The following is a 25779-nucleotide window of genomic DNA, read 5'->3' on the forward strand; positions in this document are numbered from 1 at the left end:
CTGCATTGAAGTTCATTTGCCCTTTCAACAAGTTCACAAGCGTCTGTTTAGCATAAGCTTCCTCTATTTTAACGCCCTGATCCTATGGAATTACATCTAGATACAGAAATTGTCCTTCTGATTCCCAAGTGCAAATCATTCAGAATCAACAACGACCCATTTTTAGCAGCCTGTGTAGCTACCTATAACAGACATCAGACAGGAAAAAACTGAAAAAAGAGGAAGAGATCGATTTCTCCGCAGATTCACGGATTATGAAATTTGGCAGGGCCCCACCGCCGCCAGGCCTCACCGTGGCGGTCTCGATGCCTCCTGGATCTCTGCGTAGAACCCCGGCCAGGGCCTCGCGGATAGAAGCCCGGGTCGGACGAAGCGGCTGACGGTGCCCACAGCTGGGCACCACGGGGCTCGGCCATTCACCCGCTCAGCAACACGGAGGCTTGAAGTGAGGCGTTGAAGCCTTGCGACGATGGGGCCACGGCGGCAGCGAAGCCCCACCGAACCTCAAAATCCGCAGAGCCGAGGAGAAAATCTCATGCTTGCTATAACGACTTATTACTGACCAGTCTTGTAACCAGCTGACTAGTCTGATAATCCTCTACTTTGTAGAGTCTGTAATGCAGTATTTTAACCAAATGCTGCAGAAAATACAAATGTATTTCATCTACTTAATTCAATCATCCATTTTTTCTTTATCAACCAAGCATGGCCTTCCTTTTTTGAAATCTATGCTTACTGTTCTTTATATTATCAATTTCTGTACTTCTGTCTGCCACATCTCAGCTTTAAGTAAGGACTCTAATATTTCCTATAATTAATGTCAAGCTATTTGGTCTATAATTCTTGGAGATATATTGGGCCAATGGTTTGGAAATACTTCCTTCTCTAATTAATTTTCACATATTTGAAAAGTAGTTCCACCATCTCATACACAAGTATGCATATGTTAAATGTAGATAAAACAACAAAGATTACTAGGACAGACACAGAAAGTTAGAGTAACTCAGTGGGTCAGGCAGCATCTCTGGAGAAAAGGAAAAGGTGAGGTTTTGGGTCGAGACCTTTCTTCAGACTGGAATAAGGAAACATGAGCCTGGAAAACTCGTTCCAGAGTAATTAAAGAGACGAAGGGTATGTGAGACCTTGGACATATGTCGGGAGGGATTGGACCAGGGGGGATAGGGCAGAGTCGAAGTACATGGAAATGACTTCAGTGGGGCAGGAGGAGGCAGAAACAATGGGTCTGCCAGGGCAATTGCGTTTATGCATTTTGGGGAGAAGGTAAAATCGGGCCTTGCAGGGCAGGGGAACGATAAGGTTGGAGGTTGTGAAGTGCAGATAATTGTATGTAAATGATGAAATCAGAGATGGTCTTTGAGATGATGGCCTGGTGTTCATCTGTGGAATCGTGGTCCAAGGGTAAGCAGGAGGAAGCGTCCAAGAGCTGGCGCCTGGCCTCAGCACAGTAGAGGCTACTTCGCCAGATTACCATGGCACCTTCCTTGTCGGCGAGTTTGATAATATTGTGGTTGCTGCAGAGTGAGCAGAGGGCTATACATTCAAAGGGGGATGGGTTAAAGTAGGTTAGGGTAGTGGAACAGTTGATATCACGCTGGCAGTTAGAAATGAAAAGGTCTAAAGAGGGTAAAAGACCGTCCACGGGAGTCCAAGAGGAGTGGGACCGATGGAGACGAGAGAAGGGGTCATCACTGAGTGGTGAGGATTCCTTCTTATAGAAAAAGGCAGGGTAGCGTGGCAACAGAAGAAAAGCTCCACGTCATGACAGACCCAGAACGCATTGAAGTGGGGGCAGAGGTGAACGAAGGCGAGGCCTCTGTTGAGGACATACAGTTCTGTATCCCAATGAAGTCTGAAGAAGGATCTCTAACCGAAACCTATTCCTTTTCTCCAGAGATGCTGCCTGACCCACCGTTATTCCAGCTTTCTGTGTCTGTCTTCGGTTTCAACCAGCATCTACAGTTCCCCCCTACACATAACTGGGATCTGAACCTGCAGATAGGAAATTGCCATGACACATCAGAAAATTGTTTTGCTGCATGAAAAGGTGACTTCTATCTCAAATGCCCTCCACCACTTTGATAGTTTCCAATTTACGAGCATTGATCTATTATTGTCGCAGTTACTGAGTGAAGAGCTTGGATGCTATATGTTATAACATACACGTTATACACATACAATGTAGTTTGCACTTCAATTTTTGATGTGGGGGGGGGGGGGGGTGTGTGTGTGTGTGTGTGTGTGTGTGTGTGTGTGTGTGTGTGTGTGTGTGTGTGTGTGTGTGTGTGTGTGTGTGTGTGTGTGTGTGTGTGTGTGTGTGTGTGTGTGTGTGTGTGTGTGTGTGTGTGTGTGCGTGTGTGTCGCGTCTGTCGGGTCTCCGTTGTCGTTGGGGCTGCAACGTGGAGCGGCTTCCAGCAGGAACGACCTGGGGCTCCAGTCGCGGAGCTGCGGACCTACTCACCATCATGGAGCTGGCCGAGATCGGAGCGGGTGGAGTTGTGGTGGCGCGCTGCTGTGACCCGACCCCCGGAGATTCGGAGGCTTACCGCAGGTCTGGCAGACAGTAATATCGGGAGCCCGCGGGTCCCTGCTGGGAGACCGCTTTTCGGGGCTTCCGCAACGGCAACTTCTCCTGCCCGAGTCGCGGGGTCGAGCAGTACCTGGAATGGGGCCTTACATCATCGCCCGGCGCGGCTTCAACGGCTGCGGGACTTTGCTAGCGCCCGCCGGAGGCTCCAACAACAAGACCCGGAGCGCGGCCTTGCATCACCCGGCGCGGCTTTAATGGCCGCGGGACAATTGCCATCGCCCACCAGGGGCTTTGACTCTGACATCGGGAGGGGAATGGGGAGTGCAGGGGAGAGTTAAGTTTTTTTGCCTTCCATCACAGCGAGGAGGAGATGCGCAGTGATGGATGTCTGTGTAAATTCTGTTGTGTCTTGGGTCTTTTTTTCTTGTGTGTATGACTGTAGAAACAACATTTCATTTGAGCCTCTATGAGGTTCAAGTGACAAATACATTGTATTGTGTATTGTGTACACATGTAAAACAGATAGCACAAAGAGAAAAATACCAAAGTGCAGAATATAGTGTTATTGTGTTAGTAACTAAGTAAAGTTCAAAGGTCTGCAATGAGGTAGGTTGGAAGACTACAGCACATCCTACCTTATGGAAGGACCATTCAGTAGTCTGTTAATAGAGGGGAAGAAGCAGTCATGAATCTGGTGGTACATGTTTGCAAGCTTTTGTATCTTTTGCCCAACAAGAGAGGTGAGAAGGAGGAGTGACCGGGGGTGAAATAGTTCCTTCGTTATGTGGCTGCTTTACAAGCGGAATGTCTGAATTCAAAATTTTATTTCATGTTATAAGCTGGACATATTTTAAAATTGTTCCTGCACAAATCTATTAAACATGTTTTACCTTAATAAAATTTCTGCCTGTGTTTTCCTTCCACTCTGTTCCAAACACAGAAGACAAGGTTCCCAAAGCTGTGAACATAGTAATATTAGGACATGTAAGCACAAAGTATAGTTTATTATCATAGTTTAAAGCTAAGCATTGTTGGCCATCCAAAAGGACTGTTTTGATTGGTAAACTTACTTTTAAAACAAAGCAAATAAAAACCAATGCAAATTTAATATTTTTGCTGGTCAAATAACACAACTAAATGAAAATTTATCGAGGCATTCAAAGAATTTGTCACAAATACTAGCTGCAGAAAAATTCCACAAATAGTGCGCATTGCCAAAACATACCCAAAACATTTAAATGAATCACAGTGTGTAATGTAAAATAGTAAAATGCTATATTGCCGTGTTTGCACTTCTCATGATATAACATTTCTTCAAAATAATTGGATTGTTTTGTTATTTAGATCAATGGGCTGCACAATTCTCTAAACAGATCAATGGAAATTACCAAATTTTCTTCACATATAAAATGTACTTAATTTACCCCAAACGATTTTGAATTTCTAAATCAAATCTGGAGTAAGCCTAAAGCAGTAGCAGTTAAAGTAGCAAACACAACTGAACCGAAAATAGAGACACAAAAGACAATGCAGACACTTTCTTCAAATCAAATATGTCAGATATGGACATTCACATGATTTATCTCTTTGTTGGCTACATTAAAAACACTCTGTTCCAAATGTACTCGAGCTAGTCCCTCAATTCTTTCTTCACTATATCGACAACTGCATTTGACACTGCCTCCTGCACCAGACCACAACTTGTAAATGTCATCAACTTCACCACTAACTTTCACCCTGCCCTCAAATTCACTTGAACCATGTCAAAAGTTCATAAGTTCTTGGATAACAATGTGATTTTGCCCATCAACTTTATTCCTCCATTCAATCATGGCTGATCTTCTTTCCCTCTCAACCCCATTCTCCTGCCTTCACCCCATAACTCCTGACATCCTTACTAATCAAAAATCTGTCAATCTCCGCTGTAAAAATATAATAATCTCCGATAACCTTTAATCACTTAATTGATCTCCTCCACCTGACAAACCCAGACACAGTTATCTATATTACACTTCCTCCAACAATGTCTCTTGCAATGCCTCAGATGTATTGTCTTCTCTGCAGTTGTGAATTGCTCCTCCTCCTGTCCCCAGACAGAACGGGTATAGAAATAACCTAGTCCCTGCCTTTCACCCCACCAGCCTCTGCATCCAAAACGTTCTCCAACATTTCCACCAGCTTCAATGCAATCCCACAAGTCAGTCACATCATCCGTTCCCCCATCCTTCCTGCTTTCCATAGAGACCACGTTCTCTGTGACTGGTTCATTCAATCCAACCCGCCCCTTCATCAGACACTGTCCCCAGGAGATCCCAGATGCAAGCCAAATCAATTACCCATCCCATACAACCTGGCTGCCCTTAGCTCCTCAAAGTAGTAAGGAAAACACAATTCAACATTATTTCTTCCTTTATTCCAACATGCTGTATTCATTTAGCTTGAAGTTCTTTCAATTAATTTATATATTTAAACTTACAGCCAATTTCACACAGGTTTTTAACTAAACCACATAATTGGCATCAAATTGAAAGGTAATTGATAACGCAGATACTGGCCAGTTGTTTTACATTCACTGTACAATAATCAAAACTAAAGAGAATTTATTTATCATGCATGATTTTGAGACAACTCAAAGTTTTACAGCCAATGAAGAACTTGCAAATTACATTTCTAAAGTTGCAAAAATATCGGAATCACTTTGCACAGAAGCAGCAACATGATGAATTTATTTTCATCTAGAAATGAACTTTGGCTATGATGCTATGGAGAAAAGAACTTCTGAAATATCAACACAATGTAGGAAACAGCATATGGAAAGCAAAACAAAATTATCTCAGAACAAAGACCATTAGAACACGATAACCAATAACTACTGTTTCTGTATGCAATGGCCACCCTGAGCTTCAGATTGCATGCTATTCAATTCCTCTTCCCATCACCAAACTGACCTGTCCATCGCGACAAATGTCACTGTAGAGTGAAGAGGAAAATATATCGACATTCCCAGCACAAGGATTAAATCAAGGACTAGAATTGCTAAAGTTAACATAAACTGGAAAACAGTAATTGCGAATTTTAAAGAACTGGCACTAAAGACTAATTAAGTCCCCTGATCCCAACAAGTTTTTACACAAGGTATTTATGAACTGATAAAAGTGTTATGGCTTTAACTTTCCAGTGTTGTTTCTGGAAATTTCAGTTAGATTGAAAGAGTGCAAAATCAAATGTTACTCTGAAAGAGAACAAAACTAGAAATTATAGATCTTACTCAACTGCTGCAAGGAGATTTCTGAAATCTATAACTAAGGGTACTAGTGAACAAGCACTTACTGAATTTGGATTGATTATAGAGAAAACCAATATGGATCAGTAAAGGTCAAAGCAAGTCTTTTGTACTGAACCTGAATGAATGGGTTTCTTTCTGCAATATTAAGAATATATTCGAAAACCATTTAAAAACTACGTCTTCATTTAAAAATGGCATCAGGAAATTTGTCATTCAAGAGTTAAGAGTGTTTTATTGTCATACTAGACCAAGTGGGAGGGGGGGGGGGGGCATGCGGCGTCACATGGGAGGGCTGGTCCCCGAAAGCAATATTCCACCACTCATCCATAGGTCTCAATACTCACCACTCCCTAGAGAGGGAGGTGGGTAGAGAGGGAGGGCCAGCAGAGAGGGAAGGGGGTAGAGTTGGAGGGGGAGGAGTAGCGGGAGGGGATAGAGAGGGAGTGGGGCGGAGAGGGAGAGGGGCAGAGAGGGAGAGGGAGTGGAGACCCTACCCCATCTCCCTCCTCCTCGTTTACCTCATCTTATTGGTCCTCATCCTTCCCCTTTCAAACTCCACAATCAGTTCCTTGGTCTTATTGATGTTGCGTGACAGGTTGTTGTGCTAGCACCATTTGGTCAATCGGTCGATCTCACTTCCTTTTTTTAATTTATTTTTAAATATTTTTATTAGAAGCAATGTACAGTAGTATAAACCGTGTATAACATAATACATTGTGTGTACAACTTCTTGTTTTAAATTTAATAGAAAAGTAACAGAAGCAAAAAAGAGAAGGAAAGAGAAAGTTAAGTAGTGATATTGATAGTTCGTGAAAGAATAGATAGAAAAAACCCGTAAAGATATAAAGAAAGAGGGAAAAAAAGCAAGAAAAAACAGAAAAAAAAATAAAAGAAGAAAACAAAACAGAAAAAAAAGGGGGAAAGGGTTCATATCTGCTTCATATCTTTCCACACCTGCTTCATATCTTTCCACACCCCTCACCCAGTTCTGAAACAGTTAATTTCCACGGTTATGTTGCACCATATACTTGTAATAAGTCGATAAAAGGAGACCAAATCTTTAAGAATTGGTCTGCTTTACCTGCTAGGACGAATCTCATATCTTCGAGATGTAACATTTCAGACTCACCTCATTTCAGATCTCACTTCTATAATCTGACTCATCACCATCTGTAATTCATCCAACACAATGGTGTCGTCGGCAAACTAGATGATGGAGTTCGCACTATTTCCAGCTAGTCATGGGTATAGAGTGAGTAAAGCAGGGGGCTGAGCAAACAGCTTTGTTACTGAGGATGGAGTGTTTATGCTCATTTGAACCGACTGTGGTCTGTGAGTGACGAAGTCAAGGATCCAATTGCAGAGGGATGTGCAGAGACCAAGTTCCGTGAGCTTGGTAACCAGCTTGGAGGGGATGATGATATTGAGCGCCGAGCTGTAGTCTATAAACAACAGCCTGACGCAAGTGTTTTTATTGTCCAAGTGGTCCAATGCGGAATGGAGAGCCAGTGAGATTGCATCCTCCGTTGACCTGTTGTGGCGGTAGGCGAACTGTAGTGGGTCAAGGTTCTTGTCGAGGTAGGAGTTGATATGTCCCATAACCAACCTCTCAAAGCACTTCACCACCACAGACGCTAGTGCCACTGGTCGATAGTCATTGAGGCACGGCACCTTACTCTTCTTGGGCACCGGTATTATTGATGCCCTCTTAAAGTAGCTGGGAACCTCAGACCTCAGAAGAGAGGTTGAAAATGTCCACAAAATCTCCAACCAGTTGGTCTGCACAGGTTTTGAGAACTTGACCGGGTATACCATCAGGTCCAGGCGCTTTCCGAGGGTTCAGCCCCCCTGACGGATTTTCTGATGTCCCTTCCACCACCACACCACCCTTGCAAGTACAGGTGCACAACCTTTTATCCGGTGTTCCGGAAACCGAAAAACTCCGAAAACCGGCCATTTTTTCCAGGATGTCGTCTGCACACCAAAGCTCGCGTTTGGCGCCAAACTTGACCCAAAACGACCCACGGTCAACCCAGGTCTGTACTACTGTAGCGGCTGCCTCCTCCCCAGAGACCGGGGAGACACTTAAACATCTGTAAATCATTGCTTAAATGTTAGTCAGTTAGTTTGGAGGACTTTTATGTGAAGGGGGGGGGGGGGGGTTGAAGGGGTAAACTTTAATTCTTAGTCCCCTACCTGGTCGGAGAGGCGGGGAGCGGTCAATGCCTTACCGGGTCGCCGTGCAGTAAGCTCCGCAGCGCTGTGGCCGCCAACTCCCAGCTGGGGCTGCGGGCGGCGCCGGTTGTAGCTCGACCCCGGCAACTCTACCCCTGGCTGCAAGGCGCTCCAAATCCAGCGCCGCCCGCGACCGGACGCCCGCAGCCCCAGCTCCGCAAATGTTGGGAGTCGGCGGCGTCGCAGCGCTGGGATACCAGCGGGAAGCGGGCAATGCCTTACCGGGTCGCTGTGCGGTAAGCTCCAGGGCGCTGAGGCCGCCTTCTCCCCCAACGTTCGCGGAGCTGGGGCTGCGGGCGTCCGGCCGCGGGCAGCGCTGGATTTGGAGCGCCTCGCAGCCAGGGGTCGAGTTGCCGGGGTCGGAGCTGTTGGGAGTCGCCGACCAGGTAGGGGACTAAGAATTAAAGTTTACCCCTTCACCCACCCACCCCACCACCACCACCACCACCACCACCACCACATAAAATCCCTCCAAACTAACTGACTAACATTTATGCAATGATTTACAATGATTCCCCGGTCTCCGGGGAGGAGGCAGTCGCTCCAGACTTTTCAAGCCGCCCGCGCTACCTACCTAATCTACACTAAAAATCTTCCATTCGGAAATCCGAAAATGTCCGAAATCCGACAAGTGTCTGGTCCCAAGGCTTTCGGATAAAAGGTTGTGCACCTGTATCATCATTACATTCAATTCACGTTACACATCAAAACATTGCTGAAGATAGGAACAAAATAGGCAATTCCAAAAAAAAAGAACCAATAATTCCTTTAGGAAACAGTAAATTCTAGCACAATTAATGAAGAAATATTAAAGTTAGTAACCATGTAGGTCTGCTGCCTTGATATCAACATCCACATAAAACTGAATGTATTAATCACTAAAATAGGGGAAAGGAGAAAGAATCCAACAGCTGGAGGAGAAAAGTGTAGGAAGAAACTGCAGATGCAGGTTTAAATCAAAGATAGACACAAAAAGCTGGAGGAACTCAGCAGATTAGACAGCATCTCTGGAAATAAAGATCTGAAGAATGGTCTCGACCCGAAACGTCACCTACTCCTTTTCTCCAGAGATGCTGTCTGACCTGCTGAGTTACTCCAGCATTTTGTGTCTATCTTCAGCTGGAGTAGAAAATTTACACTTCACCAGCCATTTGTATGAAGCTTAAATGCAAAGTGTGACCATCTTTTGTATAGCACAGTAATATAGCACAGGATTAAGTCTATTGGCCCACGATGGCTGTGCTGAACATGATTCCAAGTTAAACTAATCTCTGCCTGCATGCGATTCATATTCCTCCAGTCCCTGCATAGCCATATGTCTATCTAATAACCTCTTAAAAGTCATTGAAGAATCACTGGGATATTTCTGGGATGGACAGTTTGTTACAAGGTGAGAATTTGCAGCACGGTGGTGCAGAGTTGCTGACTTACATCGCCGGAGGCCTGGGTTCGATCCTTACTATGGGTACTGTCTGTACAGAGTTTATGCGTTCTCCCGATGACTACATGGGTTTTCCTCAGGTGCTCCAGTTCCCTATCATACTCCAAAAACATACAGATTTGTATGTTAATTAGCTGCGGGAACAATTCTCCCTAGTGTGTAGGATAGTGCTCGTGTATGTGGATAGCTAATCGGCGTGGACTGGGTTGGCCAAAGGGCGTATTTTTGCGTGGTATCTAAAATAAAATTGATAGACTGAGTTTGTTAGGCTGCCAAGGAGGCAGAGACAGAAACCTGAAATGGGGCATAAATAAAGTGGACCATAGTGTGGACCATAGAGACTAACTCTATTGAACGTTTTTCCTTCCATTATTTATTATGTAAAAAGAATATGTGTGTTATGATTGTGTTTATAGTTTGTTTGGTTGTTTGTCTTTTTGCACAAAAGTCCGCGAGCATTGCCACTTTTCATTTCACTGCACATCTCATATGTGTATGTGACAAATAAACTTGACTTGACAAAACATTTCCCCATCGTAGCGAAATCTAAATCTGGTGGGCAAAGGAATGGGGGTAAGTACTTTAGAGGAAAAAAAATATCCAAAGGCAGATTGGAATACAGGATAAAATGCCCCAAGTATATAGATAAGCAGTTAAATCACCGAGGCATGGAAGATGACATACCAAGTGCTGGTCTGCTCCTATTCAGTATTGTTCCACAGATACAAATTAGCATTAAATATTACTTTAATTGGGTAGTTTTGAATGTTTGTCCTAATTGTTTAACAATAATGATAGGAAAAGTTGCCGATCAAAGAAAACTAAATGATCAACTATTCCAGAACAAGACATTTATACTCTTAGTGGAAGAAGTGTGCATGAATATCTCATGCATAATGTATCACATTTCTCTTTAAATTTTAAGATATACAATTATGTAGATTATGAACAATTCACACATATCACCTTATGTTTTACAGTACCATATTTGAATTTGAACAAAAAAAGCAACATCAAATATCGTTAAGGTATTTCAATATTAAATAAATTAACTTACTATCATCAAAAACTCCAGCATTTGCAAGTAGTATTGTGGTGATTCTGGGGTCCTTTTCAAGTTGCATAATGTGCTTACTCTCATTTGAGAGAAGAGTGCAAACATTAATTGCAAAATCAACTTCATTAGGGAGTCCAGACATAAGGGAGAGCACCAATTTATTGTAGATACTAACTTTGACAAACTCTGTATTAAGTCCATAGCTTTGCCGAATATAATCTAAGAGAAAGAGAGCAAAATATAAACAGTAACTTTCACAAGTTCAATATTATTCACGACACAAATTAATTAATATGTTAAACAGCACAAATACATTGTACCCGTGAATTTTTAAACTGGGGGCGAGAGTGGGGGAGTGGGGGTGGGGGGGCAGAGGTTGGGTAAAATTAAATTAAATTTTCTTTTAAAATCTATGCAATTAATTTATAAAGTAATTAAGTAATTGCTGGTTACATTTTCAAAAAATAAGATATACTAGTTGATTATTACTACTTAAACCACCATATGTCCAAGAAGGCCTGACTGCACACCATTATTTCATAACTTTACCACTGAGCTTTAAATTATTAAAGATGATTGGGATCAGCAGAAAGCCAAACCAAATGAACACATTGGTGATTACTACTTTCCAGTTTTTTTTATTTTTTTATAAACTGTTATTGGAAATAGTTACCCATGATATTTACAAAATATAGAGAAATGTTCCAAACTTTCTACATGAAAACACATTACTTCTTTCAATTAAGTTTCTTCACAATTCTTTTTGTAAGCTTGCAATAATTTCCTGTGATGTAACAGGTATGCCTCAGCATATGAAAATACGCTTTCATAGTGCCACTAGATTTAACTGAAAACACCAAAATCACAACCAATGCATTGAATTAGCAACACCTTGCCCATACCCATTTTATTTTCAAACTGAAAAGCAGAAGTCATAATTTGTTTTTTCTTTTTGCTGTCAGTAAAGTGGTTTTGCACTCCAAAGGCCAATTTGTCCACAAGAAAAGTACAGCAAATTAGGGCAGATTTTAATACTGACGCACATATTTTAGGGGCGCACCAGGAGTGACTATAAACAATTTTGGAGAACAAATATCTGCGTTGAATCTGCTTATGTTTTCAACTTACTGACAAATTGATCGGGGTCTTTCTTTACACTCTTGGATATGAAGCAAGATCTCATCTCAATGAAAACTGTTGTCATTTCCAAACTGGATTAAAAAAATAATCTATTCCACTCAAAAAGTTCTCATTATCCAGAAGCTTACTTCTTTATCTCTTTCCCCATCCCTCAAAGTACACCTCAACCCTACTACCCAACATAGCCTAGTTAGAAAGACGAAGCCATCAGGAGGAATCAAAACATGGCATCACATAAGAGACAGTTAAAACACAGTTTTCCAGAGTAATTTTCAGGTCTTGATGCAAAATCTTGCATCTTGTGTTTTTACTGTTTTGGACTGGCTACCTATCCCCCTCTTCTGAGGGAGGCAATCCCAATGACCTATAACCAGATTAGGTTTCTTTAGGCAGCGAATGAAGTGTGCATCTCTGCTGGTAAAGACTGCACATTTCTCGCCATTACATCACCTTTTGAATGCAAATAAGTTTCCAAATAAATGCTTTGGGTATCACTTGGCAATATTCCAGCTAATTTCTTGCAAGGTCATTGGCAAAGATGTTCTACACCATTTGCCATTAATGATTTTTGTAACTATTCATGGGATTTGCCAAAATGAAATTGGTGAAGCATTTTGTGTACTACTATTTTTAAATGGCATATTGGCAGACATACAATTTATTCAAAATTAGGATTTGACCTATACCATTTGGTTGAAAGGTGCAGCCCTACCCAATTCAGTAACTTATCTGCAGCATTTTGTTTATTACATATTCATGAGGTATTTGTTGCCTACAAGTCCTCTCCAACGAGTATTTGGGATGGATTTCTTAGATGCTGCAGGGCTGCAATCATTTTCTGCAACTTGGTACTCAGCACATGGCTGTATTACCCGCTTACAAACTGTCCGGGTTATGACAATCCACAGGAATGAAACCCTGCATAACCGAGGAAATATGCTGAAATCCACAAAAGGGAAATTTCAGTAAGTGTGATCTGAAATATTGTAGCTGACTAAGCCTGCTTTCTCTTTCCTTTTATTATCATCCCTCAGTACTTGAAGATTAATTATATTTTTAATCCACTACAAAATAAGGTTCCATAGATTTCCAGTGATGGACATTAAAAAAAAAAAATCATAAAAGCTGTAAGATTGTTATATTTCTAACTTTGGTGCAGTAGCACAAAAGCAGTAATACGACTGAATTATCATTTACCTGAAAATATATGCTGCTGGTAACTGTATGATGAAGGTACCCCACCAACAGGAACTTGGACCCGCTGACCACCTGAACCAAGCTCGTCATCATCTTCACCAAAGTGATGTACCTTTTCATAAGCTTCAAGGTATCTGTAATACAGATAATTATTATCAATGCAGACCAGCAAATATTATTATCATCAGCAATTAAAGATAGCGATTTTACAACTTAAAATCAAGGAACACATTTGCCAGCCTCAAAATCAATGTTCTCTTTTGCTGTTGAGATTCTACCTTTAAATTAATCTGAAGAAACAGGGAATAAATACCTCATTATTTACTACAAATTCCCTTTTGGCATTAAGTCAACGAAATAAATTTACAATCAATTAACATAGTGAAAATACAATTCAGCAGGATTGGCAATATCTTATTTTAGTTTCACGAATACTAGAGAATATTTGCATTCAAGAAATCTCGGTGATACTATTAGTGTGGATGCTTGGCTTTTACACTGAAGTTCTCAAAAAGTAATCAGACCACAACATTTAACAGGTAATGAATTACACATGGAATAAACAAACAATATTTATATTTATTTTATGCCATGACATGAAGGGAAATTTAAATCCAATCAATTCTACTCATGCTTTTAAATGTAGTTCAATGTTCTATATACAAAATTCTGGAAATGGATAATGATTGGTGCGGGAAGGCTGATAGGAGACAGAATTTGTTCTTTTACAGCTGCAACCAAGATGAAGAATATGAACCGCTGAACACACCAAACAATTTCAAATCCTAAAGTTCCATTGTAAATCAAGAACAATCGTATGTCATATGTTAGCATTATTCCATATGATATATTTCATTCATCTGTCATAAATAAATAACATTTTAATCCTCATATCATTGCAAAATAGTTTAAATTTGAATAGAAAAATGTGCTTCATGTTAAAAAACGTTTTTTTCCGGATTTAACTGATCAAGAGAATCACTGTGGCTCTCAAACTTACAATAAATTAATTACATCCCATAGACTACAAGAAATTCAAAGCCTAGTCAATCAGATGTTTTACTTGATAAATGAAAGAAGTGACTCCTTCATATCTGACTAAAAAGGGAGTTGCATCATTATATTATTTACTTTATTTCACACCATAGATCTTGGGAAACAATCTCCCCACAAAAGCCAAGACATGCACATACAAAAGTGAAGAGGAACTATGGTAGTTGTCGAAATTAGAAATCAGAATAGATGGACCTGTGTTCCCACAGTTATGTGGTATTAAGTAAATTAAGTAAAGAGAGGGTGCAGAAGATTCACCACGATATTGCATGAGATGGAATGTTTGTTATGAGGACAGACTGGATAGGCTAACATTGTTTTACCTTGGAACAGACGAGGCTGAGGGAGTCCTGATAGAGGTATGCAAAATTATGAGAGGTACAGATAGGGTGGAAAATAAGAAAAAGCTGTTCCCCAAACAGAAACCATGGTTGAACCATGAGAAACACTCCCTAATGAAGACAAGTTGGTGATTCCAACTTGTACAAAAAAAACCTAGGCATGAACTTTGCAAAGCCATTAGGTATACCAAAAGATAATTCTGTACCAAGCTAGAAACAAGGCTAACCAAGGGCAGCATGGTGGTGTAGCAACTGCCCAACAGCGCCAGTAATCTAGGTTCGACCCTGACTATGGGTGTTTGTCTGTAAGGAGTTTTACATTCTCCCGTGACCTGCGTGGGTTTTCTCCAAGATCTTTGGTTTCCTCTGACACTCCAAAAAAGTACAAGATTGTAGGTTAATTGGCATAAATGTAAAATTGTCCCAAGTGTGTGCAGGGTAGTATTAATGTGCGGGGATCGCTGGTTGGGGCGGAATCGGTGGGCCGAAAGGCCAGTTTACACGCTGTACCTCTAAACTAAACAGATACCCAGCAATTGTGACACGGCTTATATGCCATAAATAAAGTCGAGCAGAATCACTGCCAACAGCACTTCCCTCCCTACGAGTCCAATGCATTCTGCATTCTATACTAATTTTGACCAGAGTAACATGCTCACCTCGTTGGCAGAGTAACATGCTCACCTACTCGACCAGGCAGCTGCCTTGCCGAGCACCTACACTCTCGATTTGTGGCAATCTGAATCTCCCTATTGCCAACCAATTTAATTCCCCTTCCCATTCCCACACCGACTCATTTGTCCTTGGCCTCCTCCATTGCCAGGGTGAGGCCAAACATTTTGTAGAGAAGCAAAATTGAAAGTGCTGTGAACAAGGCCTTAACTTCGGACATTTCTCTACATTTTCTTTAACTTTCCAAGCAGCAGGCAGCCATCAGGATCAATTTACTAAGACATCAGATTTTTGTTGCTTGCTGCTGTGCCATTTAATGGTAAATCTTATAACGGTGAACATAAATGTTGATATTTTAAGACAACTAGTCACCAAGCTGAAATTTGTCACACAGTTAATGATTTTTGCATATAGGAAATCCAGGATTTAAGGCACATTTTCAAATCTCCCAAACTATTTCTTGGGCCTGATGAGATTCAAACCTATTTTCTCATAAACTAACATCTGACCTATTTAAAGCGTGGTTATTTTAATCTCAATATTGACTGATTGTTGTGATCATATTTTGTCTAACCTACATCTATTTGTATATTTACAGTGGCTTCTGCTTAAAATTATGAATGCTTCTAGAGAGTTGGAGCTTTTATTTTTCTGTTATGCAACAATCAATGCTGAATGTGACGAATAACATCAATTGAATTTTTAATGTGCAAAATGTCTGCAGATAAGCCAAAAACTATGATTTATGCAGCCATTCTATTGACTGCTAAACATTAAGATACAGAATACCATTATTAAATAGTCTAAAAGAAATACAAGAATACAAGTTTCACATACCTTTTATATTCCATGTGTAGGAAGGAACTGCAAATGATGGTTTAAACCGAAGATAGACACAAAAAGCTAGAGTAACTCAGCGGGACAGGCAGCATCTCTGGAGAGAAGGAATGGGTGATGTTTCGGGTTGAGACCCTGAAGGATCTGAAGGGTCCGAAGAAGGATCTCGACCCGAGACACTGCATTATGCTACTCATGGCTGCAAAAGTAACTGCAAGTACAGGCTATATAGAAGAAACATTCCAGTGCTTGAAATTTAGGATTAATGATACAAGCAGAAAGTAGGAGGAGACTGGAGGACCGACATTCTGGCAGGCAGTTTTGCTAGGGCTACACATGTGGGTTTAAACTAAATAGTGGGGGGGAAGGATTGACAAAATGGGAGTATAAAGATGGTTGAAGGGGAAGTGAGAACAGGAAAAATTACAAAAGATTCTCGGATTAATGGGAAGGAAAGTTCGAGAAGGGATTAAAGAGTAAGGTCAGGGCCAATTGCAAGCGGTGCGAGGGGAGACATGAATACGGAGGTCAAATTGTTGTATATAAATGCGCGAAGTATAAGAAAAAGTGGACGAGCTCGAGGCTGTTAGAAATTGGCAAGTATTATGTTGTGGAAATTAGAGACATGGCTGTAAGAGGGCCAGGGCTGGGAACTGAATATCCAAGGGTATACCTCCTATCGAAAAGGCAGACAGGTGGGCAGAGGGGGTGGGATAGCTCTGTTGGTGAGGAATGAAATTCAGTCCCTTGTGCGGGGTGACATTGAAACAGGAGATGTGGAGTCAGTATGGATAGAATTAAGGAATTGTAAGGGTAAAAAGACCCTAATGGGACTTATCTACAGGCCTCCAAACAGTAGCCTGGACAGGGTGCAATTTGAATCGGGACTTAAAATTGGCATGTAGTAATGGTGTGGTTGTTATGGGAGATTTCAACAAGCAGGTAGACTGGGAAAATTAGGTTGGTACTGGATCCCAAGAAAGGGACTTTTATAGAGTTACTTCGTGATGGATTCTTAGAGCAACTTGCATTGGAGCCCACCAGGGAGAAGGCAATTCTGGATTTAGTATTATGTAATGAACCAGATATGATAAAGGAACTTGAGGTTAATGAGCAATTAGAAGGTAGTGACCATAATATGGTCAGGTTTAATCTACAATTGGAGAGGGAGAAGGGTAGATCGGAGGTGTCAGTATTACAATTGAATAAAGGGGACCATGGAGCCATGAGGAAGGAGCTGGCCAAAGTTGACTGGAAAGATACCCTAGCAGGGATGACAGTGGAACAACAATGGCAGGTATTTCTAGAAATAATATAGAAGGTGCAGGATCAGTCCATTCCTAGGAGGAAGAAAGATTCCAAGGGGAGTAAGGGGCGACCGTGGCTGACAAGGGACGTCAGGGACAGTATAAAAATAAAAGAGAAGTACAACATAGCAAAGATGAGCGGGAAGGAAGAGGATTGCGTAATGTTTTTAAGAGTAACAGAAGATAACCAAATACAATACGGGGAGAAAAGGTGAGGTACGTAGGTAAGCTAGCCAAGAATATAAAGGAGGATAGTAAAAACTTCTTTAGGTATGTGAAGAGGAAAAAATTAGTTAAGACCAAAGTTGGACTCTTGAAGACTGAAAAGGGTTAATTTATTATGGGGAACAAGGAAATGGCAGATGAGTTGAACAAGTAATTTGGATCCGTCTTTACTAAGGAGGACACAAACAATCTTCCTGATGTACTAGTGGCCAGAGGATCTGGGGTAACAGAGGAACTGAAGGCAATCCACATTAGGCAGGAAATGGTGTTGGGTAGACTGATGGGACTGAAGGCTGATAAATCCCCTGGGCCTGATGGTCTGTATCCCAGGGTACTTAACAAAGTGGCTCTAGAAATCGTGGACGCATTGGTGATCATTTTCCAATATTCTATAGATTCAGGATCAGTTCCTGTGGATTGGAAGGTAGCTAATATTATCCCATTTTTTTAAGAAAGGCTGGAGAGAGAAAACAGGGAATTATAGGCCTGACATCGGTGGTGGGGAAGATGCTGGAGTCAATTATAAAAGATGAAATAGCCGCACATTTGGATAACAGTAACAGGATCGGTCCGAGTCAGCATGGATTTACGAAGGGGAAATCATGCTTGACTAATCTTCTGGAATTTTTTGAGGATGTAACTAGGAAAATGGACAAGGGAGAGCCAGTGGATGTAGTGTATCTGGACTTTCAGAAAGCATTTGATAAGGTCCCATATAGGAGATTAGTGTGCAAAATTAGGGCACACGGTATTGGGGGTACAGTGCTGAAATGGATAGAAAATTGGTTGGCAAAGAGGAAATTAATTATTATTAATATGAGGAAGGACATTCTTGCAGGAAACAAAGAGTAGGGATTAATGGGTCCCTTTCAGAATGGCAGGCAGTGACTAGTGGGGTACTGGAAGACTCGGTGCTGGGACTGCAGCTATTTACAATATACATCAATGATTTGGATGAAGGGATTCAAAGTAACATTAGCAAATTTGCAGATGACACAAAGCTGGGTGACAGTGTGAACTGTGAGGAGGATGCTATGAGAATGCAGGGTGACTTGGACAAGTTGGGGGAGTGGGCAGAAGCATGGCAGATGAAGTTTAATGTGGATAAATGTGAGGTTATCCACTTTGGTATCAAAAACAGGAAGACAGATTACTATCTAAATGGCGTCAAGTTGGGAAAAGGGGAAGTAAACGGGATCTGGGGGTCCTTGTTCATCAGTCTATGAAAGAAAGCATGCAGGTACAGCAGGCAGTGAATAAAGCAAATGGCATGTTGGCCTTTATAACAAGAGTCGAGTATAGGAGCAAAGAGGTCCTTCTGCAGTTGTGCAGGGCCCTAGTGAGACCACACCCGAGTATTGTATGTAGTTTTGGTCCCCTAATATGAGGAAGGACATTCTTGCTATTGAGGGAGTGCAGCGTAGGTTTACAAGGTTAATTCCCGGGATGGCGGGACTGTCATATGCTGAGAGGATGGAGCGGCTGGGCTTGTTCACTCTGGAGTTTAGATGGATGAGAGGGGATCTTATTGAAACATATAAGATTGTTAAGGGTTTGGACACGCTAGAGGCAGAAAACATGTTCCTGATGTTGGGGGCCTCAGCTTAAGAATAAGGGGTAAGCCATTTAGAACGGAGACGAGGAAACACTTTTTCTCAGAGAGTTGCGAGTCTGTGGAACTCTCTGCCTCAGAGGGCGGTGGAGGCCGGTTCTCTGGATACTTTCAAGAGAGAGCTAGATGGGGCTCTTAGAGATAGCGGAGTCAGGGGATATGGCGAGAAGGCAGGATCGGGGTACTGATTGGGGATGATCAGCCGTGATCACATTGAATGGCGGTCGGTGCTGGCTCGAAGGGCCTACTCCTCCTCTTATTGTCTATTGAGAATGCTGCCCAAAATTGGACTGACAAACGTTGCAACTACCCATTTTTGTTTCCCTTTGCGCTTTGGAAAACAGAACAGCAAAAGTGAAGTATAATCTACAGTACAAACTTTAGACTGCCAAATATGGGTTGGGTTTTACTGGAAACTTTGTGTTCTTTTACTAAAACAATCACATTTTGCCAGTTAGGTGAGCTTTTATAATACAAAATAAAAAGTTTGGTAAAATGAGCAAGTGTCAGCAAGAGTACATTGATTTAGACTACATGGGTATACATCAATTTGAGTAGCTACGAAATAAATTATAGATTTTACTGTTTTAGTTTCTTCCAGTTTAATTAAATTGCAAACTGGTGTAACAGCAAAAGAAAGATGCATATATATATATGGAAATAAATATTTTTAAAAATCCATATTTCTTTTGCAAAAGCTTATTATTGTCTAGACTCTTAAATGTCTTCTCAAATTGAATTACATTTTAAACTGCTGTTAACCAAAATATATATATACTGTTGTATAGTAACATCTATTTCAAACACTTCTTTGTGCATACACTGCACCATCCAGGGCTTCCATGTAGACACTACATGAGGATATTCCAACATGTTAAACAATTAAATAAAATTATCCCATGGCATTTCTTGTATATCCAAAACTGATTTATCACTGGGGCTTACCAACAATTTAGCGTCTTGAAATTAGATTACTTTTGTACCTGCAACATCCACATATTACAAATTAAAAGTTGGGATCTCAATTGTAGAAGCTGCCAGACGTTGCATTAACCTGCAGGTACTACATTCTTAAAAATTCTGCCATTCTGCAAATCCGATATCAAATATGCAACAAGCACATCAGCCACCTTATGCCATTTGTTTTATTTTTATTAAATCAAATGTAACAGCAGCAGTTTTTGTTCACAAAACTGAAAAAGGAAAAGGAAAAGAACCTACACTCTACAAGGTCACAGTTCTTGTTTCGGGTTTTTTTATGTTTTCACTGGATCCTGGGAGACTCAAGACAGGAAAGGAAAGGCATTGGCTGGCCTATTTTTGTCCCCAGTAATAATAGCTTAACTTCTGTAAGCATTCACTGTTACGATATAAATCAAACACCCATTTCTTCAGTGTGCAAGAGGACTTTCCTGCTCATCAGCTCCTCATGAAGAAAAGGCGTTAAGGTTTGGATTAGTGCATTCAGGATTGAAGTTTTTCTTTTTAATGGCACAATCAATGTTGATAATGTCCCTGGTCTAGACACTTGTTCTCAAGTGTGGGATTTTAAATACTCAAAGGGAAAAAAATTTGACCCAAAGGCTTTATGATTTGTTTAAAACTTTTTACCAGCCATCTCTGATCTTCTCTTAACCTCGTATGTAATTTACGCAAATTGCAATGTATTCACAAATTAAACTTCCTATTGGCTGAAGAGCTACTCAGCATGCTGCTCAGACCCATCACAAGTAGTGCAGGGTGCAGCATACTGGAGTTTGCACCCCAAAATCAGTCATATCTTTGGGCTGCAGTCAGCTATTTAGTGAATCAGTGTCCTATATGTAGTGCTAATCTGATTTTTTTTTTCATTTTAATGCCATCTTTATAGAAAGAGAAAAGAGAAAATGTATCTTTCTTTATAGAAAGAAACATAGAAAAATAGGTGCAGGAGTAGACCATTCAGCCCTTCGAGCCAACCCCGCCATTCAATATAATCATGGCTGATCATCTAAAATCAGCACACCGTTCGTGCTTTTTCCCCCATATCCCTCGATTCCTTTAGTCCTAAGAGCTAAATCAGACTAAATCTAAAGAGAAATATAATCTACTATATAATTAATAGCAGATCGATCTGAAAATCTAGAATTCAAATGCTTGAATGAGGAATCAATTTACAACATAAGATTAACACCTTAACTGCAAGCTTCTGGGAAATTCTAGCTATTCCGTTTTAAGTTTACTGCTTTGTAAAAATACATCTACCAGAGAAAGCGATTTGGCTTAGGTGTAAACAAGATTTCTTTTTTAACATCAATTGCTTTGTCCTGATCAACTATTTACAAAAATATTTTGAATAGATGAATGGATAAAACTTAATATACATGTTAAAATAAATTAACAAAATAGACACGTATCAAGTAACTGAATTTGGTAATCCTAACACTGTGCATAATTGCAAACCAATTCACTTTATAATGTTTGGTAAAGTTAGCAATTTACTATAAATTATATCACAATTTGGTGAAAATTTGCATTGTTTCTGTGATGTTGTTCTACTCAGAAAGCAGATAATCTACTAAATTAATCTGTTCTCCAAAACAGATTAAGGTGGCACAGTGGCGCAGCAGTAGAGTTACTGCCTTACAGCTCCAGAGACCCGGTTTGATGCAGAATTTGTATGTTCCCCCTGTGACCGTGTCCGTTTTCTCCAGGTATTCCAGTTTCCTCCCATACTCAAAGACATACAGGTCTGCAGGTTAATTGGCTTCTGTAAATTGTAGAGTGTCGAGTGTATAGGATAGTGCTGGTGTGCAGAGTGATTGCTGGTGGACACGAACCCGATGGGCCGAAGGGTCTGTTTCCAGACTGTATTTTAAAGTCTAAAGGTGGCCAAATCATATGCAAATAAAGGTCATTTATTGTAATGTGGATGGCTATCATGAATATAATAGGGGTAACGGATGGATATATAGACCCTGATTATATAAAGATAAGATAAAGAACAAGTTCTTCGTCTGAAGAAGGGTTTCGGCCCGAAACGTTGCCTATTTCCTTCGCTCCATAGATGCTGCTGCACCCGCTGAGTTTCTCCAGCTTTTCTGTGTAACACACCAGATAAAGAACAAGACTGGTTTAATGAAGGAGCCTGGTTGGAGGTAGGGTGATGCTGCATTATCTGGCTTCTATACACCTCCAAATTAAAATATAAATTGATGGCAGGAAAGGTACAATAGACAATAGGTGCAGGAGTAGGCCATTCAACCCTTCGAGCCAGTACCGCCATTCAATGTGATCATGGTTGATCATCCCCAATCAGTACCCCGTTCCTGCCTTCTCCCCATATCTGCTATTTTTAAGAGCCCTATCTAGCTCTCTCTTAAAAACATCCAGAGAACCTGCCTCCACCGTCCTCTGAGGAAGAGAATTCAACAGACGCAACACTCACTGTGAGAAAAAGTGTTTCCTCGTCTCCGTTCTAAATGGCTTACTCCTTATTCTTAAACTGTTGCCCCCTGGTTCTGGACTCCCCCAACATCGGGAACATGTTTCCTGCCTCTAGCGTGTCCAAGTCCTTAACAATCTTATATGTTTCAATGAGATACCCTCTCATCCTTCTAAACTCCAAAGTGTACAAGCCCAGCTGCTCCATTCTCTTAGCATATGACAGACCCGCCATCTCGGGAATTAACCTTGTAAACCTACGCTGCACTCCCCCAATAGCAAGAATGTACTTCCTCAAATTAGGGGACCAAAACTGCAAACAATGCTCCAGGTGTGGTCTCACTAGGGCTCTGTACAACTGCAGAAGGACCTCTTTGCTCCTATATTCGACTGCTCTTGTTATAAAGGCCAACATGCCATTCGCTTTCTTCACCGCCTGCTGTGCTTGCATGCGTACTTTCATAGTTTGATGTACAAGGACTCCCAGATCCCGTTGTACTTCCCCTTTTCCAAACTTGACAAAAGGATAAAAATATACTTTTAATGATTTAAATCATGCTTTTAATGATTTAAATCATGCTTTTAATGATTTAAATCATGTTAAGATCTCTTTTTAAGAACAAAGTCAGGAAAAGTCAGAACAATCTTTACTGCAAGGTCAGAAAAGGGGTGGAAGGAAAGACTTGAGATGACCAAACTATTTAACCAGATATGCAATTAATTTCTGAACATTAAAAAATAATTTTTAAAAACAGGTAAATTAAAATGTTTGTGTTCAAGAAGGAACTGCAGATGCTGGAAAATCGAAGGTACACAAAAATGCTGGGAGAAACTCAGCGGGTGCAGCAGCATCTATGGAGCGAAGGAAATAGATGACGTTTCGAAACGTCACCCATTTCCTTCGCTCCATAGATGCTGCTGCACCCGCTGAGTTTCTCCAGCATTTTTGTGTACCTTAAATTAAAATTAGATGGTTTTCAAAAATTATTTAGAAACCTTTCTTCTGAATTAATAGGATAAGTAGCATTTGCAGATACCTAGTGGTGACAAATGCGATATAGTAACCTGTTCTATAATATTATAGTATCACAATGCAATCAACCCAATGATTTCTGTATATAATAATTATAATTACCCAGTTATTTTACACTTCTTTTATGTACATATTTTATTGTGTAATAGACAATATTAAATTGTTTCAGATGAAATCATTAGTATTGGTTTATTATTGTCAAGATACAGTGAAAAGATTTTGTTTGAGTGCTATCCAGTCAAATCACACGATACACGAGTAGAATATAGACGTACACAAGTACAACAAAGAGAAAATTACCCTGTGTGCCAAATGTAGCTGTATTGCATTATAGTCACAAAAAGTCCAAGATCCACGATGAGACAGGCTGGAAGATCAGGACGTGTAGGGAAGAACTGCAGATGCTGGTTTAAATTGAACGTAGACACAACACGCTGGAGTAAATCAGACAGGCAGCATCTGTGGAGAGAAGGAATGGGTGACGTTTTGGGTCGAGACCCTTCTTCAGACCCGAAACATCACCCAATTCTTCTCTCCAGGGATGCTGCCTACCCCGCTGAGTTACTCCAGCATTTGTGTCTACCTTGGAAGATCAGGACTATACCCTATCTTATGAGTACAGTTAATCTGATTACAGCAGGGAACTGTTCCAGAATGTGGTGAAACGTTTTATCGAGCTTTTGTAATTTCTGCCCAGAGAGGGGATGACCAGGGTGAAAATGGTCCTTGATTATGTTAGCTGTTTTCCCAATGCAGTATAAAGTGGAGACAGATAACTCTCTGTAATTCTTATTATTGTGACCACAGCTGTTGCCAAACCAAGCCCCGATGCATACCAATTACATGCGTTCTATGGTGAATCTATATGTTTGTTATCATCATTGGAGACATACTGAAATTCCTCATTCTTCCGAGGAAGTTGAGGCTTTGGTGTAGTTTCTTGGCCACAGTCTCAATTTGATTGATCCATGCAAGCAAAGAAATACACATCTGATATTTAGGGTAAGGCCATGTTAAGAAAGAACAAAAAGATAAAGAGAACTTTACATTTTTTGCTGCAATTAGTGAACTGAATAATTATTTATAATAATTCTTAATAATTATTCATTAAGAAATGAGCAGCAGACATTTGCAGACTTGCAAATGTTCAGTTTTACTTCAAAACATAAAATTATGTTTGTTTACATATGATCTGCGAAAAGAGAAAAGACCAAAAGCATTCTTTAACAAAGGGATATTTGGAGATGATATTGAATTTGCTAAATGAAGGTAAAAACTAAAATCATGTTTCACCTATTCTTTGTTCCCATGTCAAAATAACCTGTTCAGTTACTGGAAACTATTAATATTAATTTAATATTTCATTTTCCAAAATATCTGAATTTCTCTGAAATACCAACCTAAAAATGTGATTTCCAATTATCTTACCAAAAAATGTGAATTGTACATAAACATTCAGCTTTAAAACATAAACAAGGCAATTAAAAATATCTTCTTCCTGGTATTTCATTTAAAAGTTTAGATGCTGACAATTCTTAGTGCCAAACTACATATTATCATAACCAGCAAAATATACAAATTTGATTCCATTGACTGCCTCCACAGCCCTCTGTGGCAATGAATTCTACAGATTCATCACCCTCCGAGTAAAGAAATCCCTCGGCAGATACCAAATCTGCCCCCTTTATGCAGATTTTTAAAATAATTGTACCTTGAAATGACACAGTTTTCTTGCCTGTTTACCCTTAATTTCTCGCAGGGTCTTCCCCACTCACACGAAACCCCTCACATTTGCTCACTCACACGGAACCCCTCACTGCTCACACAAAACCCCTCGCCTTTGCTCACTCACAGGGACTCCACTCACTGATCACACTCACAGGGATCCCCTCACTGCTCACACTGCTCACACACAGGGACGTCCCCTCACCTTTACTCAGAGACTCCTCTCTCTGCTCAGCAGCGCTCACTCACACTCCCTCTACTTGCTTTAAAACACTTATTGACACTGACAAGGCCCTGGCCCTGCAGCTGCGCCCCAGCCTTCCCTTTTCCAGCCCAGTGCCCACTCTCCCGTTGTCCTCCCGCGGGGCTGCTGCTTCCTGTGCTCCCGGCCCCGGCGCCTCACTTCACCAGGCCTCGCCTCTCCTGCCCCTGGACACGTCCCTCCTCCAATCATCGTGCTGAATCATCATGTCCTGTGCCTGCTGACCGATGTCCCTCTCGTCTAATCAGCACCTTCGATCATCAGTCCCACCCCCACTGTCTCGCGGAAAGCCAGTTATAGATTTATTGAGATTTAGATTTTTTTTTAAACGAATTTCAAAATCCGTGGAAATCCGTGGTTTCACGGAAAAATCTCTTGCCTGTCA

General features: G+C 40.9%; 1 protein-coding gene across 1 annotated transcript in view; it reads right to left on the reverse strand.

Moving 5' to 3' along the window:
* The window catches only part of arid2 (AT rich interactive domain 2 (ARID, RFX-like)), an 89024-nt gene that overhangs the window by 34165 nt on the left and 29080 nt on the right, over window positions 1–25779 (reverse strand). The window contains exons 4-6 of the mRNA XM_055650697.1: window positions 12905–13038; window positions 10568–10786; window positions 3439–3506 (exon numbers count right to left, since the gene is read on the reverse strand). Of these exons, the coding sequence (XP_055506672.1) occupies window positions 3439–3506; window positions 10568–10786; window positions 12905–13038 (421 nt within the window). The remainder of the gene's footprint in view (window positions 1–3438; window positions 3507–10567; window positions 10787–12904; window positions 13039–25779) is intronic.

Source organism: Leucoraja erinacea, chromosome 19 (genome assembly GCF_028641065.1).
Source record: "Leucoraja erinacea ecotype New England chromosome 19, Leri_hhj_1, whole genome shotgun sequence".
NCBI lineage: Eukaryota > Metazoa > Chordata > Chondrichthyes > Rajiformes > Rajidae > Leucoraja > Leucoraja erinaceus.